Source organism: Lissotriton helveticus, chromosome 6 (assembly GCF_964261635.1).
Source record: "Lissotriton helveticus chromosome 6, aLisHel1.1, whole genome shotgun sequence".
NCBI classification, from domain to species: Eukaryota; Metazoa; Chordata; class Amphibia; order Caudata; family Salamandridae; genus Lissotriton; species Lissotriton helveticus.
The window spans coordinates 461,259,262-461,277,760 of record NC_136067.1 but is presented as its reverse complement, the minus strand read 5'-3'; the positions used below and the strand labels follow the sequence as shown (position 1 = coordinate 461,277,760).

The following is an 18,499-nucleotide window of genomic DNA, read 5'->3' as shown; positions in this document are numbered from 1 at the left end:
TTTTTAAAGACAGGCACTACAGTATCAGTCATTTAACAAACTTAAAACAATCAAGAAACATTTCACTCCTTCCAAATTAGATATAATTCCCCAATTGTCATAAAACCATAACATATTTCAATTAATTAGTGCTTTATTTATATAAGGTTTTCTATTTAGGGCTTTTGAAGTCAAACGATCTTAGACCTATAAATTGATATGTGGACTTTTGCGTGGAAATCAAAACCCATGTTAGGTGCAAGTTGGGGAAGGAAGAGAGTAGACCACAGAACACACCACTTCAAACTACACATTGCTTGGTAAAAGGCCATTGCCCAGATTTATCATAGTATTGCATTGCCATTGCATCAAGCATGGTGTCACAAGGGCAATGCAATGCTAAAGTCAGATTTCATTACAAGACCGGAGGCTAACATTATGCATAATCTTTTAATGCACTCACAACCAGCCGCAGTACATCATAAACAAACAGTTCTAGAATGGAATGAACAAGAGGTATGAAAGGCATGAGCCCTAAGGAAACAGTCTCTTCTTTTAAATGAGGCTCACAAGCAGATAAGTTTCCTTCTATTACTATTTCAAATGTTTTTTATTTAATGCTAACTTCAAGATTGCCTATTTACTTGTGCCTTTTACATTATGATCGATTGATGAGGCTTCTTCCCCCTCATTTTCCACTTCATTTCCCCCCTTGAAATCGAATGTATGGTCTTCAATCCCTCCCGACCCCCCTCCTTCACGATCTCTTCTTATTGATAGTTCTTACCGGTTGGGGCTGAATAACCGGTTTCTTTTAGTCACAATAGCCGGTTTCTTTTAGTCACCGCCTTCTCCCTATTCAGGGAGATCGGCTTTTCCTCCCGCTCTGTCTCTGCGACGCTCGTGCACCAGCCACGATCTCGCACCATCGAGTCTCCGCGCGGTCCGATCTGTGTTTGCGAATTGGTCGCACACTAGGGAGTCTTGCTATTATGTTCTCCCAAATGTGCCCATATTTTGGTATTTTCTTCATACTGCTCAAGCGCGTCCTTTGAGGAACGGTCCTTGGCTACAATAGCGCAACGCAGCTTGCGAGTGCATTAAAAGATTATGCCTAATGTTAGCCTCTGTGTCTTTAATGAAATCCAGATTCTCGGGTCATGTTTATAGGAGAATCGCAACAAGCTATGCAAGCCCACCTTACTTGGTCCTGCATTGCTTGGCAAATCTGGAGTAACGCAAGGCAGAGCAAATCACTGCCTTTTGAAACTCTGCCTTGGGACGGCATTCCATGGATGGAGCATGGGTGTTCCCTCGCATTCATGTATAGATTTTGGTGTATTCCCAGATTTACCAAGACTTGTAAACCTGGGGATGTGTCAAAATGCTACACTCCCAAGGGACGCGCAATGAGGATTAATATCTATACTTCTCCTTGTTGTTTCCTCTTTCTAAGTGTTCCACGTATGTATTAAAATAGGAAGGTTTAGGACTCGCAAAAGGTTTATTTTGAAAAGTCAAAATGGCAGTTTAAAACTGCACACACAGGCTATAAGGGCTGGCCTGAGACATGTTTAAAAGGCTACTTAAGTGGGTAGCACAATATGTGCTGCAGGCTCACTAGTATCATTTAATTTACAGGCCCTGGGTACCTGTAGTACCACTTTACTAGGGACTTATTAGTAAATTAAAGGTGCCAATTTGGTGTACGCCAATGTTTCCATGTTTAGAGGAGAGAGCACAAGCACTTTAGTACTATTAAGCTGTGGTAAAGTGCACAGATTCGTAAACCAACAAAAACGGGTTCAGAAAACAGAAGGATTAAGGCAGAAATTTGGGTATAACCCTGCAGAAAGTCCAACACAGGGGTACCAAATTGCAACTAGGGATAACAGCATCTATCCCCAGCTACACCCAGATGATTTCCATTGACAGTAATAGTGTGAAATAGTATTTAGAAGACTCTTATCGTAGCCCAGCTTGCAGGGTATTAATAGTGTTTGGAAAGGTTTAGCCGAGTGAAACCTGAGATGGGAATGGATTTTAGGGATAGTGAATGGTTTGTTGGCAGTGAAAGTTTTGGTTGTGAAGTTAGACACCTGCATATGAAATTAAATAACAACTATGTACTTCTTTTTTATTTTATTTTGATTGCCTGCCACCATTAATTTCTATGGCACAGTGTTGTAGTACCAATTGTTAGCCATGTGGTGTTGGGATACTATTTTATTTTTTAGTAGTAACCTATACTCGGATATTTTGAATAAGAAGAAATCAATAAACATACTCAAAAGTATAAATTAATCAAAGTGTAATTGTCTTTGGGAATAAGGCACTCTGTATTTCTTCTTTCGGTGCATTGACCCTTAACTGGTAAAATGAAGTGTCAGTAGACTCTCTGTTAGCGAGAAGCTTTTTATAAATGCTTGTGATATTAAGCAACGTTATGGCTGTTGTTTCTTTTGGTTTTCTAAATGTACTTTAGGCTGCTGTTCATGGTGCCATTTCAGGTTCAGGTATAGTGTCTATGCAGGTTTAGAGTTTCCATGGCAACAACGGTAACACATTTTCTGCGAAGAACGTGAGTAGTAACACTGTTTTCTTTGCCATCATGTATGAACAAGGCTCAAATATTTGACTTGCATTTTGATGTTGGAGGGAATATGTTGGGATATCATTGATATGAGTTGTCTAGAGACACACCTTGAACAAGACATGCGGGAGAAATTAGACTTATTAGTGTAATTGTTTTAATTCGTTGAGCCATTTGTTGTACCATTGGCTGATCTGATACATTTTGTCTTTTTAATCTCTCGTGCTATGGAAAGATGAACACTTTGACTGACGCGTTGTATTTCGACAGTACAAGTAACAGTAGTGGTGCCTAAGTTTCTCCAGGCTTTGTGTCACTCAATTATTTAAATAGACAATACATACACTTAAGATAGTCAAGAACATATATATCAAATACTTTGCTTTCAATGATGACAGTTTTTGAAGAATTCGCCTTGTTAATGGTAAAAGTGTGGGTAGAGAACGGGTGAAAAGTGGGAATATGGCTGTTTTTAAGTAACATGCGGTGGAACGGTAATGATACACACGCATTGTCTTCCCCACAGCGTGCGTACCCCTTCTTTCCAATGACAAAGGTTTCTCATAAGAAGTACTGATGAATCTTTATAGTTGTTAGAAATGGGGTTTCTAGTTGGCAAGGGTTTGCACCTTTGTCCAAGTAGGGGTCCTTCTTCCTAGTCAGGGTAAGGGGGATACACTTCTAAAATAAACCCTGTTCACCCCCTTGGTAGCTCTACATGCGAAGACAGGCTTATCTCACAGGCAGTGTGTAAAGCGTTTGTGCACACATACAGTAATACAGTGAAAAAACTACTATTGGACACCACACCAGTTTAGAAAAATAAGTAAACTTTATCTAAACCAAACAAGAACAAAACAACACAAATCCACAATACAATAATCAAAATATGACTTTTAAAATGTAGAAATAGTTCTGTCCATATCAAACTATAGGTGCAACACTTTCAACACAAACTACCTTGGATGTGTCAGAAACACAAGCAAAAAGGGTCACAGGGAAGTTGATGCATGGGTTACTTGCACACAGGCATGGTGATGCGTTGGTTTCTTGCTTATGGGAAGGTGATCCGTTGGTTCCTTACTGCTGCGCAGGGGAGGTGATGCATCAGTTCCTTATCGGAGAGGAGGTGATGGTCAGTTTCTTACTGCTTGGGGATGTGATACGTTGGTTTCTTACTGCGTACCCCAGGGAACCGACAGACCTGGCGTCTCGATGAGATGCATGATCTGGGACAATGCGATGCGCGAAGGTCAGGTATGCGCTGCAACGATTCCAGCACCGTCCCCTCGATGTGTCGGTTCTTACACAGCCGGGCCTGTGTGATATCGAACATCGTAGATCAGTGCACAGGACTCGTCGCTCAGCAGACACTTCAGCCGTGGGCAGGCGCTGCGTCGATTCTTCGGCTGCACCGATGCATCAGAATTTCTTCTTGCACTGCTGCGATGTGTCGGAACTAGGCAATGCATCGATTTTCACAGTTCTTTAGTCTTTTGCAGTTCCCAGCCCCAGAAACAACCTCCAGAGGCCCAGAACACTGGCAGGCAACACTTGGCAGGTCACAACTCCCAGCAATGGAGTTCAGGGGAGACTGGGGTGAAGTCTTTGTGTCCCTGAGACTTCAGAACAGGAGGCAAGCTCTACTTCTAGACCTTGAAGATTCTCCGCAAGCAGGGGACACAGCACACAGCAAAGTCATTGTCCTTTGCTTGGCAGAAACAGCCACTGCAGGCCAACCCCAGACAGCACACAGCAAAGGGGCAGAACTTCTGCTCAGTTTCTCCAACTCTTCTTCTTGGAAATTGTTCCTCTTGAATCCCAGAAGTAATCTGAAATTTGGGGCCTGGGCCCCACTTTTTGTAGCACAAATTCCTTTGTTCTCTGGTGGCAGAGAAGGTCTTTGCCCAGCCCAAACCAGTGCTGTCCTCTCTGGTGCAGCTCTCCGGCAAGAGGTGGAGACAGCATTGTCCAAGGCAGACCAGGCCCATAGAGGTGTGAAGGAAATCTCCTCCCCGAACTCTAAATGTGGCCCAGGTCTATGCAGCCCAGCCCTGACTCATTCAGGAAAGGCAGGACTCACATCAACCCCCCCCCCCCCTTCAGTGTCTGTCTGAGAGAATGCACATCCCAATGCCCTGTCACTCCAAAGCCAGTCAGTCAATACACCAACCTGGTGAGACACACTGAATGGCTAAGCAAGAAAATACCCACTTTCTAAAAGTGGTATTTTCAAACCCAGAATGCAATCATCCTTACTAAAAGATGCATCTTATATATAAGTTATATTTATAAGATGTTATAAATAAACTCACATTCCATCCTATGGGATAGATAGCCTTTCCATAGTGAAAAACAAATTGCACTGTAGTTCACTACCAGGACATGTCACACACACACACCAGTACATGTCCTATCTTTAACATACTCAGCACCCTGCCCACAGGGGTATATTGGGCCTACATTAGGGGTGAAGTACATGTAAGAAAAGGGAAGATTAGGCACTGACAAGTGGCTGCTCTTGCCAAGTCGATATTGCCGGCAAACACGGCTGCACACAGACACTGCAGTGGTAGGTCTGAGTTACTTTTGAAAGGCTATATCTGTGGGAGGCACAATCAATGCTGCAGGCCCACTACCAGCATTTGATTTACAGGCCCTGGGCACACACCGTGCACTGTATTAGGGACTTAGTAGTAAATCAAATATCCAATCATGGAAACACCAATCCATCATAACAATTTACAGGGAAAGTATATTCACTTTAGCACTGATCAGCAGTGGTGAAGTGCCCGGAGTCATAAATCCAACAAAAAAAGGTCTGAAACGATAGGTCAAAAAGTGAAAAGTCTGGGGATAAACCAGCTGGATAAGCCAGGTCTAACAATGGTCTACAAGTTAAACAGTCTATTCAGTTTATTTATGATTTATGTATGCTGCATAGAGAAATTGTTGAAAATGCCTTGGCTTACCTAAAACCAGTTTAAAAAATATATAAACTTAAAAGAGATCCTGGTAGTAAGACTCAGTTGGACTGTTTATCCTAAGTACAATAGTACATGGGTGAACAGACAAACACTGAGAGTGCAGGGAACTATGTTATCTAATAGGCTTCCTAAAAAAGAAAAAGTCATTATAGACTTCTTTCGTATTAGAAAGATGCTTAGGACTCCGTCGTTGACAGTGATTCAGGGTTAGGCATTTTTACCAGCTGTCACAGGCTTATGTTTGATGCTGTAAATCAGGGGCAGGGGCAGTCGTCTGGGGTAAATGACCCATTCCTTGAACCAGCCTTTGAGTAAAAATAGACTATAGAACAAAATAACATAACAAAACTTAACATAACATAAGATGACGTAGCCCAACATATTGTGACATAACATTAAGTAGAAACATCAAAACCTCAGTCTTTAGGAGGAGGCCAAAAAGTAGACGAAGAGCCAATGCTTCTGGTAGCAGAAAGAGTGCTTTCCAAACTGGGGACGGAGAAGAAGCAATTATGTCAGACATCACAGGTAAACTGCAACAATACCACATAAACCATTAGCAGAGATGAGCACGGTCTCCTTCAGCTCCTGGTGTAACTCAACTCCATAAAAGGACTATTGGTCACAAGGTGTAAATGGCACAGTGGGGAGTCTCACCACCCTTGGAAGCAAGATCACTGATGATTCTTCGTGTGCTCTTCCTCCTACTCTGCATACCTGTCACACCATGTTGGCAAGTGAATGCAAGCAGACCCGACTTGCTTAAATGTTTTTCAGACTGCTGCGATCTCAGGAGTCCACCTCCATTTTTTTCATCAAGCAAAGAGTAGTGATACCCCTACCACTGAATCTACAAACCGCAAATATCAGTCAAATTTGGTGATTACTTTGTACAACGTGCAGGGCGGACTGTTATCTGATATGCATGTCTACAACACCGCTCATTCTACCCTAATCTCTACATGAGCTGTTCCCAATCACATCATTCCATACTTCCATAATACCAGATCATGTTAGCAGCCCTGAAGGCTATTATATGCTGTATCCCCTGCTCTTATAAAGAGCTCTCCACGTTCCTCAGATAGAAACACTCTGCCTCCTTCCAGTGGGTAATTTGTAAATGAAAGAGTGCGAGTGCCCAAAGGTTTGTCCAGATGCTCGCAGCCATCCAATTAAACATAAGTGTGCCAAGCACCAAGGCTGTGCACTTTCAAATCCACCCCATGCCTCTTTAACCCATTGCAAGACACTGCCTTTCCCTTTATCTCACTCTTCTTGTCCCTACGTTTTCCTTTAGTGACACTTTTGCCATTTCAGGGTAATTGAAGTTGAGGAAAGAAAAAGTAGTTATAATAAAGGAAGGAAAAGGGAAATGTTAGGTGGCTGGGGAGTATGCACAGTAACATTTGGGACAAACATAACCAGTCCTGTATATGTTATATACGTATTTTTTTCTAGTCCTCAAAATATGTAAAGTGAAAAACGATTGGACAAATATAAACAGACTGGAGTTGGAGAAGAGACAATTGGGGTAGATGGTTTTCATTGCTTGTAGATATGAGCTAGAGGGTGATCACAGATATGCCTGTTCGACTTTTCAAGATCTAATTTATTAGGTCTTGCCTACCAGACAAGCTTTCTGATTGCGAAAGACCTATTGAGGGTTTACCTAGCACTGACAGTGGACTTGAATTCTACCCATTGCTAATCACTGTTAGCTTTATTGTCACGCTCATATCCTTCCTTATTTGATGACTTTCCTTCTCCCTCATGTGCCTGTTCCTTCCATGAAGCATAGAATCTTTCCATCTTCTTGACAGACTGACTTAAGTCCTGCTTCTGCTCACTTTTATGGAACTACTTTTTCTTTTGGTTAAGCACGCGTTACAAATGCATGTGTTTTCCAGTTATCTCCCTCTTGTGTTTCTCTTCCCACTGCTAAATACCAGCCCCTGGCCCTGTGCGTGTTCCCTCTCGAGGCTGCTCTCTTCCTCTCCTGTGTACCTCTCCCTGGCCCCATGCTCCATGTTGCTGTCTCTATCGTGTGGTTCTCTCCTCACCCCAGTGTTATCCTCTCCCTTGTGGGCTACATTTCACTCAGCTTCATTTTTAAATTATCCCACCAACCCTTTGTTTCCCCTGCACCCATTCCCGTACCTGCTCCTCAGTTGTCCCTACCCATGTTTTACAAAAATATGTATGTATTTTTTCGGAGGACAACAAATTGCTGCCAACCCTCCATAAAAGAGATTTTATGAAAGTACAATTTAAGTGACACCCAGATCTTAGGTTGGTCACTAAAGCGTCATTGTGACAATGTTGCCAATATGAAACAGCACCGAGAAAAAGCATTGCTTTTTACTGGTGATGTTCAGCATCACCCAAAGGCATTGGCAAAGCCAGTAGGTCCCAAAGGCCAGAGCTATTGGCTTTGTCAATGCTTGCTTATATAGAAAGTTATGTTTCAAGCTTATCTGTGACTCCCCCTCCGTTTTCTATGTTGTTAACCATTCATGCTATTTATTTTAAGAACAAAACCTGAAATAGCATTATTAGTCACAAAACTTCACAATTTTTAACACCCCTACTTGTGATCGTACCAAACCAGGTCCAAATGTTTTGGGGATCCACACAAACGTTTGTTGCCATAAAAATGTATATCTCTACAGCCATCTAAGCCTGTCATTATCTGTTTTAGCAATACGTGTTTTCCGCACCATCAATAATTGTACTCTAGAAGAGTCTAAGGAATGATTGCTTCCACATTTTCCTTTATTTATTAAGTCATTAGTATTTAGTGGGAGATTTTGTAACATTTCATCCTGGGTCACATTTAGGATATTATTTCTAATCGTTTTTTGAAACGGTGCAATTGTCATCAATGGTGTGTGCTTTGTTTTTCCAAACTCTCCTTCTTCCACTAACCCAGTGTTCAAGACATGACATTCCCTAGGGATGTTACCAATAATGTCAGTGCCTCCCTACCTAGTCTCTACCCCTGGGAATAGATGAAAAGGAAAAAGGTATCCTAAACAATAGTATGGGGCTCGAGTCATGATCCCAGAAAGGATGCATCCGTTTTAACCTGTAATATATGCATTCTTGAGTTGGATTTGAATCTACAGCCATGGCCTGGTATTATCCATTCCAAGCAGAATAGGTTCAGTATTTGTGTCACTAACTTGAAATATGGTACTCCCCAATTCCAGCTAGTAGAAAATCTGCTTTGACAAGTTGATTAGTTCGTCCCCATCAGCTTTCTATTGGTCTCCTAAGATACTAATCATGCCCTCTCCCTTCTTAATTTTTCTTGGGAGGTGTCTACCCTCATCAGTGTTTGTGAATAAATGAGAAATGACCCGGATCAATTAACTAATTAACTTTGAGATTACTTAAGGACAGTAGCGGACGGTGGTGGGAGTGCTGCCGGTTGGTGACGTGGGGCGGGGAAGGGGAAGGGTGGGGGGGTAGTAAACTATGGAATATGCCCAAATGCAGGTAAGTAAACCTATAAATAAATTAGACTAATTTTGTTGAGCGCACTGCATCGCCAAATTCGATGTAGTGCATGCAACAAAATTTGTTTTATTTATTTATATGTTTACTTACCTGTATTTGGCCGTATTCCATAGTTTACTACCCCCACCCTGCCTCTCCCCCGCCCCACGTCACCGCCCGGCAGTACTCCCACCACTGACTGCTACTGCTTAAGGACACGATTAAGAGAGGAACACCAAGCATCTTGACTTCAGGGATCAAGACCTCATGTCTCTTTGTCTCTTTGTGATGTCTATGGCTAGAAAGTTTGAGAGTGAATCACTGTCTTTAGGGAAGACAGTTTATCTGAGAAGTTCTGCCACCCATTTAATCATCTCCCTATCATCTTACTGCTTGCTCAGCCTTCCCTCTGCCCTTTCGGGGACACAAACTAACCAAGGATTGGCTCTCCTGGAACGATTCTCCAAGATTGCTCATTTGTGTTCCATTACCTTGCATCAACCAATACCTTGAGGTATATACAAATCTATGGTTACTAACCAAACTTTATAACAATAGCAATGGGAGGCTGTGGGGACTGTTTTTCATAAACGAGACTCCCCCTTGTCTCTTGCCTGGGATTCTACTGAATCTCAGTGTCTGACAATCGTTAGAGCTGGGTTTGTGGGTGGGAAGCCTCGAAGTTGGAGCAGAGAAAAGTGTGGCACCATCATTGTTAGTCTCTGTACTTGCTTCCTCTGAGCATGTTCGAAGCCGAATACAGTTCTTTTTCATTCCAGACTTCTCACCTTGTCTCGGGAGATGGGGTTGCTTCCTTACCTATATATTTGCCAGTGAATCTCTGCTTGAATATCAGAGAACTTCGGGGCTCATTTATGAGCCACTGCATCACTTTTGCGCCCCCGGGGCGTCACCGCACCAGTGGTGTAAAAAATACGCCATGTTGCGCCATATTTACGAAGTGACGCATCTAGGTAGATGTGTCACTTTGTAAACCCCTGCGCTACATTATAACTGCGCCAGGTGTAATGTATGCAGGGTGGGCGTAACCCCGCAAGAAAGGGTCGTAGGAGTGGCACAGCGAAATCCATGAGATTTGGCTGCACCACTTCTAGGACGCCAATGCGTCACAACCTTACGCCCTCCTCATGGCAGGGCTAAGGGTGGTGCAGGCTCTTTCACATGGAGCTTGTCCCATGTGAAAAGAACATTGCTGGGGTTGCGTCAGGCTTCTGACACAACTCCAGCAATGCGCCACTTTTTGCGCTGGCAGATTCGTCAGTTTTACTGACGTATCTGTCCTTCCTTGCGACATGATGCTTCATATTATAAATATGATGCATCATTGGTGTCGCAAGGAGGGCGCACTGAGAAGTGGCGCATCACTGCTTTCACGCAGCGATGCCCCACTTCTCATAAATGAGGCCCTTCATGTTGATTTGCAATGGATATCGTTCAGATTCACCACAGCTCGTCTGGGTGAGACAGACAATGCAAAATGCCCATGAATACCTACAAATCTCCTACTTTCAGGGTGCAAAAATTATTTCTGATCTTTGTAAACACCCATGACCCTTACTCTCACACCCGTATTTACTGACTTTTCTATGTCTGTAGTTAGTGAAATTTGCAATGGAAAGAATCGTGCGCTGTAGAAGTTATAATAACATAACATAACAGAGGTAATACTTTTACTTGGAGAGTACCGGTATTCACAGAAACAAGCAGGCACTCTGGTACAGAGTACCTGCCCTTGTATTTTTTCCATTTCAAGGACTGTGTACATATGTATTTATCAGTTACACAATATGTGAGTGGTACTGTAGACTTTCTTAGTCAGGGTGCTTCAACAACAAGAAATGTGTTCTGAATCTTATGCCTGAGTTGAAAATCTAAAGCAGGAAAAAAAGTTCAACATGGAAACAGGGTCGGAGTTGGTCACGGTGAAGCTTCTTCTGGAAATATTACAGATATATTAAACAGGCATGTTTTAGCGATTGGATGAAGACAAGTAAATATGCTTCTCACCATTGAACAATAGGTGTTGGAAACCCTTGCACAGTGAAGAACAGTTTCACAGACATCTTTTCCCAGACAGTATGAGACCTGAGCCGCACCAGTACTTCAGGGGCTCGACTTATGCATTCTTCGTGAATTTGCCTCTCCAGAGCCATTTTTTCCTCCACCTTTCAGATTAAAAAATAAAAATAATTTCAGAATACAAGCATATAGCACGTAAAAGATTACAACTTCAAGCCCCTGCATAAATAAAGTTTGTCAAATGTCCTCATGTTGAGGAATCGCATTCAAGGTGTCAAACACAATGTTCATTTACCATCCTTTGTATGGCCAATTTATCTAGCTGTTCTTTGGCAAGTTTCCGCGACGCACGAATGTCTTGTTCTAAGTAGTCCAGCTCACTGGAAAATCGAAATCTTCGCTCATGTCTCTGACGGTGTTGAGCCTCTTCCTCTTCGGTCCTGCATGTGAAAACATTAAAACATATTATAGCACAATGAGTAATGCACTTTTATGCTTTCATTGAAATAGAGGCATCTTTCTTTAATTAAATGAGGTTATAAACTACAACTTCCATAGGTATAAGTAAGACATGCGTACTCAAAGAGGGGAGAGGTGGCATGTCTGCAGATCAGTGTCTCCGTGTCCAAGCCTGTGTGTCTGAGTCTCGCCTGACTGCCAAGCAAGTGGAATCCCAGCCATGGCTCATGCCCAGAATAGCAAAACACTGAGGACTTGAGTCATGACAGGAGCAACTACAGCAGTAATCTAGTTTGAGCTGCAGAGCCTCTAAGGTTTTTGGCTTGAATTACCAGTGGAGCGGGCCTAGATTGAAGAGCTCTGTGTAAGACAAACTACTCACTGAGCCGTGCTGGACCATTGCCAACCTAGAGCGATGCAGATGTGCCAGTGTAACACTGACCTCTGAGGTCAGATTTATGTCCCTGTCGTTAGCAATGAGGGAGGATTGCATGTGAATGGCAAACAGCCTGTTGAATAGTTTGCTTAAACATTCAATGAATTTGAGTGGAGTTTGTAAGGTTTGCAGATGGTATTTCTGAGTGAATACTTATCTATCCACTGAACTGTACATTTGTATGAAACAGAAATATTTATCAAATAGGCCAAATAATCTGAATTGAAGCACAAAACTTCGTACAAAAAATATCTCTTGAGAGGGGCTCCCTTTTACATTCTCATACATGTTATTTTATGAAACTGTGTATACTAAGCTGGTATGTCAGCAATTGATCGAAGCCTGTCAATGATTGGAACGTAGGCCCTTATGTATCAATCCATTTCCACATACACACAGAATGGGAAAACAATCTGAAACATCTGGCCCTTAAATTGTACCAGCTCAATAAAAATATATCTTTTTTGGTATGCCTGTAGATATTTTTAGTTTATCTGGATGCTTGTATTTATCCAGGCAATAAATATCTTTGAACTCTCAGATGAGGTAGAGTCCTGAAGGAGCGTGTGGTGATCCACTCAGGTAGTATCCACCTATCTTGGTATAGGGTGGACACTAAGGATGATGCATGCCACGAATACAAGTGAGTGAGGTGTCCCCATCCATATTCTTTTGGCTTCTACAGCAATAGAGATGACACTAGAAATTAGTTGTGTCCCAAATGGATGCCTACGCACCTGGGGTATGTGGGTAGGTTACTGAAACCTTTACTGGACCTAACAAGAATAGTGACATTATATATTGTGGTGGACTGTCATCCACCCCAACTAATAATCCACTTTCTCACAAGCAACATTCCATTTAGTTGCCTTTGAGCATTGTGTAAATGCTTTAAATCAATCATAAAGAGAGCACTTGTTTGCAGACCAATATTTTAAGGGGGTCATTAGGATGGTGGGCGGACTAAGTCCGCCCGCCATCCTATCAGTAATTGGGACTGCCCGCCATAAGGGGGGGGGGTCCCGTGGGGGGTATTAGGATGCGCCCTCCACTGTGGCGGGTGCATCCTGCACGTATGCATTTGCATAAACAAAGCGGCAGGCACCGCGCGGTGCCTGCCGCTTTGTTTATACAAATGCAGGGGGGTACCACAGGTTCCCCCGTGTGCACCCCCCACCTCTCCTTCACTCTGGGGGCCCCCAAAGTGAAGAATGCATGGCATCTAATAATGCCCATGCTAATATGGCTGGTGGTGTCTATTAGACACTGCCACCATATTAGAACTTTTCCGCCCTGGTCACAAGGCGACCGGGGCGGAAAAGCGGCGGACGGTCTTTCCGTCCGCCGCGGTCCCCCCGCCATACTAATATGGCGGGGGGTCATTTAGGAGAGGATGGAGGGCGGATTGCCCCCGCCAGGCCGGCGATGGCTACCGCCAGCCTGGCGGGGGCAATCCGCCCGCCATCCTAATGGGCCCCTTAGTCTTTATAATTGTCATACAATGTATTAATCAATAATGGTCTTTGTATATCTCTGTGCAGAATGGCTAATCGGTGATTTAGAAATGAAATATTTTTCTGTGACTCAGTATCTGTAAACGTTGTTTCACATATACCTATATGTTTCCTCGGAAATGTAGAACAAACTATTAAATGGACAAATCTGCTTAATCATATAAACAAGCAAAGTATCGAAGTAACAAGTGTCTCGATTGGGCCATTGATGAATCATTAAATGATCGTATGGCCTACGTCACTTTCTGGAAAATGTCGTCCCAGAGGGAAGGTACCATTATGGCCTTTCTGAGTCGTTCTCCACTGCCTTGTGGTGTTTGATCACTGGCATCAAAAAGAATCAACCTATTGGGCTCTTTAATGTGTTCTTAAGAGTAGATCGGTGGCTGCTCGTGTTATGTAACAGCAGAGATATGCTCATTATAAATACTGAACTGCTCTGGCTGGTGTTTATTTTGATACTGTTTTACTTTTATATGTAGAAACTGCTCTTCCCCTAGTAAGCTTGACGTGAATCATTTGTTTATAGTGACATTCTAGTGGTAGCGTGGATGATTCTCGGATATACATGTTATACAACTACTCTTGCACTTCCTTCGCCATGTGTAAAATGTTGAATATCTGGATGTATTGTCATTGTTTCATGTGAAGAAGCTTGCATGTGAACAGTAACGTGTGCATGGGAATATTAATACACGAATATTGTGTCTTTTCTTTAAACAGCTTTGGTTAGCCACGCATACGGTTCAATAGCTGCTATTTTTAAGGAGCATAGGCATGCCCAGTGCCGTATTCTAAGATAAGAGTTCTTATTTTCTTATAAGCCAATATAATTAAACCATCTTTGAGGTGGCAATTGCTCTGCAACCGCTTTCATGGATGGAGCTTGAGTTATTTGGCAAAAGATCACTGCGGATGACAAAATAATTATATAAAACTCCAGACTGCAGTTGCAGACCTATGGACGATTTTGAGTCAAGAAAGTGAATTAGCATACATGATGATGCAAGCAGTGTTCAGAATCTGGTTTTCAAGAAGAGTCCTGAAAATCATCAAGAGTGCTAGTCATAACTTCCATTTCATGTTGCTTGTGGCATTGAGCGTGCAGCAGCAAATTTATGAAGTGCAGTAGGCAGGGGCGGCTGGTGACATTTGAAAGTGGTGGGCCTTAACTAATTTGCATATTGCACCGCAGCGAGCGAGCCCGAACCACCTTGCATCCATCCATACATCATTCATGCATCCACCCATCCATCCACCCACCCACCCATCCACCAATTCTGCATCCATCCTGCATCCATCATTCATTCATGCATCCACCCATCCATCCAGCATCCATCATTCATTCATGCATTCACCCATCCATCCTGCATCCATCATTCATTCATGCATCCACCCATCCATCCATCCACCCATCCATCCACCCATCCATCCTGCATCCATCATTCATTCATGCATCCACCCATCCATCCACCCATCCATCCTGCATCCATCCATCCATCATTCATTCATCCATCCATCCACCCATCCATCCACCCATCCATCATCCATCCTGCATCCATTCCTGCATCCATTCATGTGTCCACCCATCCATCCACCCATCCTGCATCCATCATTCATTCATGCACCCATCCATCCACCCATCCATCCTGCATCCATCATTCATTCATCCACCCATCCACCCATCCAGCATCCATCCATCATTCATTCATGCATCCATCCATCCACCCACCCACCCATCCATCATCCATTCCTGCATCCATTCCTGCATCCATTCATGCATCCACCCATCCATCCATCCATCCATCCACCCTGCATCCATCATTCATTCATGCACCCATCCATCCACCCTGCACCCATCCTGCATCCATCATTCATTCATGCACCCATCCATCCATCCATCCATCCACCCATCCATCCTGCATCCATCATTCATTCATCCACCCATCCATCCATCCACCCATCCAGCATCCATCCATCATTCATTCATGCATCCATCCATCCACCCACCCACCCACCCACCCATCCACCCACCCACCCACCCATCCATCCACCCATCATCCATTCCTGCATCCATTCCTGCATCCATTCATGCATCCACCCACCCATCCATCCATCCATCCACCCATCCATCCTGCATCCATCATTCATTCATCCACCCATCCTGCATCCATCATTCATTCATGCATCCACCCATCCATTCATCCACCCATCATTCATCCATCATCCATCCATCCATCCACCCATCCTGCATCCATCATTCATTCATGCACCCATCCATCCACCCTGCATCCATCCTGCATCCATCATTCATTCATCTACCCATCCACCCATCCTGCATCCATCCTGCATCCATCATTCATTCATGCATCCACCCATCCATTCATCCACCCATCATTCATCCTGCATCCATTCATGCATCCACCCATCCTGCATCCATCATTCATGTATTTTTATGACCATATAACTTGCACACAGCTTGTCAGTGTTTAATACCAGTCTCGAACCTTGTACTCCAGCACCAATGATACATGATTAATATTAATTGTTTTTAAAAACATGTATTTATTCGACACCAATTTCACACCTTAGTCGGAACATCATTTTTATTTGTTTTTTAAAATATCTATTTATTTAACACCAAAGTAAGTCATGTATACATTTTTATGGTTCGATAAGAGGCTCGAACCTGGTTTCCCAGCACCAAAGTCGGCCGTGCTATCCGTCAGGGGTTATGTAACCGGGCTATGTAGTGACCAGCCAATCCTGCGCCAGGATTGGCTGGGGGGGCACCATGACTCCTCGCCCAGTCGCCCTGTCTAACCCCGGGGGCTGCGGCCCGCCCCCTGGTCCTCTCTCTAAGGGGGAATTCACAAGAAAACGATCTGCGCATGCGCGGGCATGTTTGTGCCCAAAAATACACTTGCGCAGCTGCAGCAGCCCGATCCTCCCCCCCCCCCCTTGCGCACTCCGGGAAGGTCGGGTGTCTCCCGGTTTCCCGGCCGGCAGATAGCGCGATTTTTTAAAATAATTGTGTTTGGCTTCTAGTGACGAGTGGTGGGTCCATGGGGCTTAGTGGGGCTTCGCCCCTACACCACAATGGACGCACCGCGCCTGGCAGTAGGCCTGTACAATAAGGTACGCAGTCTGACGTGAGGCACAACCCCCCGGCACACAAGCCTGGTGTTCACAGCGGGATACGCAGGGTAGGCAGCATATACACGTTTATGAACACTGTGTACTGGCTACCACAATACATACAAGGCGTATTTTTTTCACCTCTGGTGATTGTTCCAGATAAGACCTGATGCAGGCAAATGCGGAAAGAGTACTGACTCAGTGGTGAAACGTGTCGAATCCTTTGTGACTGAGGAATTTATTTTTTATGTATGGCTCTCACTGACAGCCACTATCAAGAACACCAGATTTTAAATCTAGTTAGCCACTTCATAAAAGCTGTTAGCCATTTTTGCCATGTCATAAAGGAATTCCAGACTGCTCTGACAGGGCTCTTTGAGAACCTGTTGGAGAACTCATGCTCTATGACTTTCGAAAAGAGATGAGATGGCACCAGCAGCAATCGACTTGGGGGGCAGCGAGGTGAAAAAGTAATTAAAAACGGACACACTTTTGCTGCCGGCCACCGTGATCTTCTGTTCCCTTACTGCACCTCACTGCTCCTATACTATGGCACTAGAATCCCCAGGAACACAGGCTCCAAGACATAATCCCAGCACTTCTTTCATGCAATTACTCCCGAGAGAAGCACTGGGATTGGGCAGAGCGGTCCAGTTTCAAGCTCAAGCAGGAACTCGGAGCCTGTGCCCCTGAGCACAGGTGATATCTTTGAGGTACAGTCTGTAGATATCAAAGTGCGCATGTTGGTTTGGCCATCCTAAAATGGCCGACCAAATCAACATGCTCACTTTCAGTGCCTACCACCACTCCTACCCAGCTGCTAACGATGTGGCATGGCCCCACCCCAGATTCGCAGACTGGAAGTGAAAAATAAAAGGACAATAAAATGGTTTTATTTTTCTTCTGTCTGCGGCATTTCACTAGTGCGGCGATGCTCCTCCGCCATAGTATAGTAACTGTCCCTGGATGGCACAAGGGTGATGGGTTGGGTGGCGGAAAGGCAGTTATTTCTTTTACATCTGAGACAGAGAGGAGAGGCCATGTCGTATATGGCTCCCTATTACTCCTCTACCCCTGCTTAGCAGTTGAGACCAAGGCCAGATGATTTTGAGGGCCATACATAAAAAAAAATTATACATAGCCAAACAGTGAATGATGGGGGTAGCTTGTCACCTTGACGTTTTGAGTGACATCGTAGAAAACTCGAGTTACAGTTTCATTGTCTATGTGATGCCACTCAGAACCCCTCAGTGAAAAACACCCCTTTAATCATTGTTACCCAACTATAATTCCATATATTTACAATATTTATAGCACACAAGGCCCTAAAGCTCTTACTTCAGTTGAGCAATGTGCTTGACTTCCTACTCCCATCACACCTGTGGCCATACTTCAAGTGCAAATATATTGCAAGGACTACCTGCAGGAGGGCAAAGTCCGTTGACCACCCGCAATGTATAATAAATGTACATTAATACATTCTGAGTAACAAAATGTAAGTTTTAATGTTGGCAGGTGCATTTGGTACAAGTTGATTGGAATATTATTCTGTGATGTAGCGCACTGTGTTTTTCCAGTGCAAACTTGGAGACATATACAGTGTAAAAGTGTGCGGCTTTCAAAAATATATCCGCTTTTTCAACGTTTCGCAAGTCATTTTGTGCTGAAAAACTATACACTGTACTAGCAATATTTTCTATTTTTTATTAAGCATTGTTGATTCATCACCACTAAGATACTTCAGGTTTAGTTCTCGTCTTTTTCTGCATGTAGCACCTTCCCACGTTCCCACCATGACAAATTCACTAATTCACCAACTTTCGCGCTCACATTAAAACTATGTGCATCTTGATAC

At 43.6% G+C, this 18,499-nt stretch overlaps 1 protein-coding gene across 1 annotated transcript in view; it reads right to left on the bottom strand.

The window, feature by feature from the left end:
• MYOM2 (myomesin 2) overlaps positions 1–18,499 on the bottom strand; it is a 724,606-nt gene that overhangs the window by 618,057 nt on the left and 88,050 nt on the right. Inside the window, exons 4-5 of the mRNA XM_078647923.1 lie at positions 11,393–11,537; positions 11,086–11,243 (exon numbers count right to left, since the gene is read on the bottom strand). Coding sequence (XP_078504049.1) covers positions 11,086–11,243; positions 11,393–11,537 — 303 coding nt within the window. The remainder of the gene's footprint in view (positions 1–11,085; positions 11,244–11,392; positions 11,538–18,499) is intronic.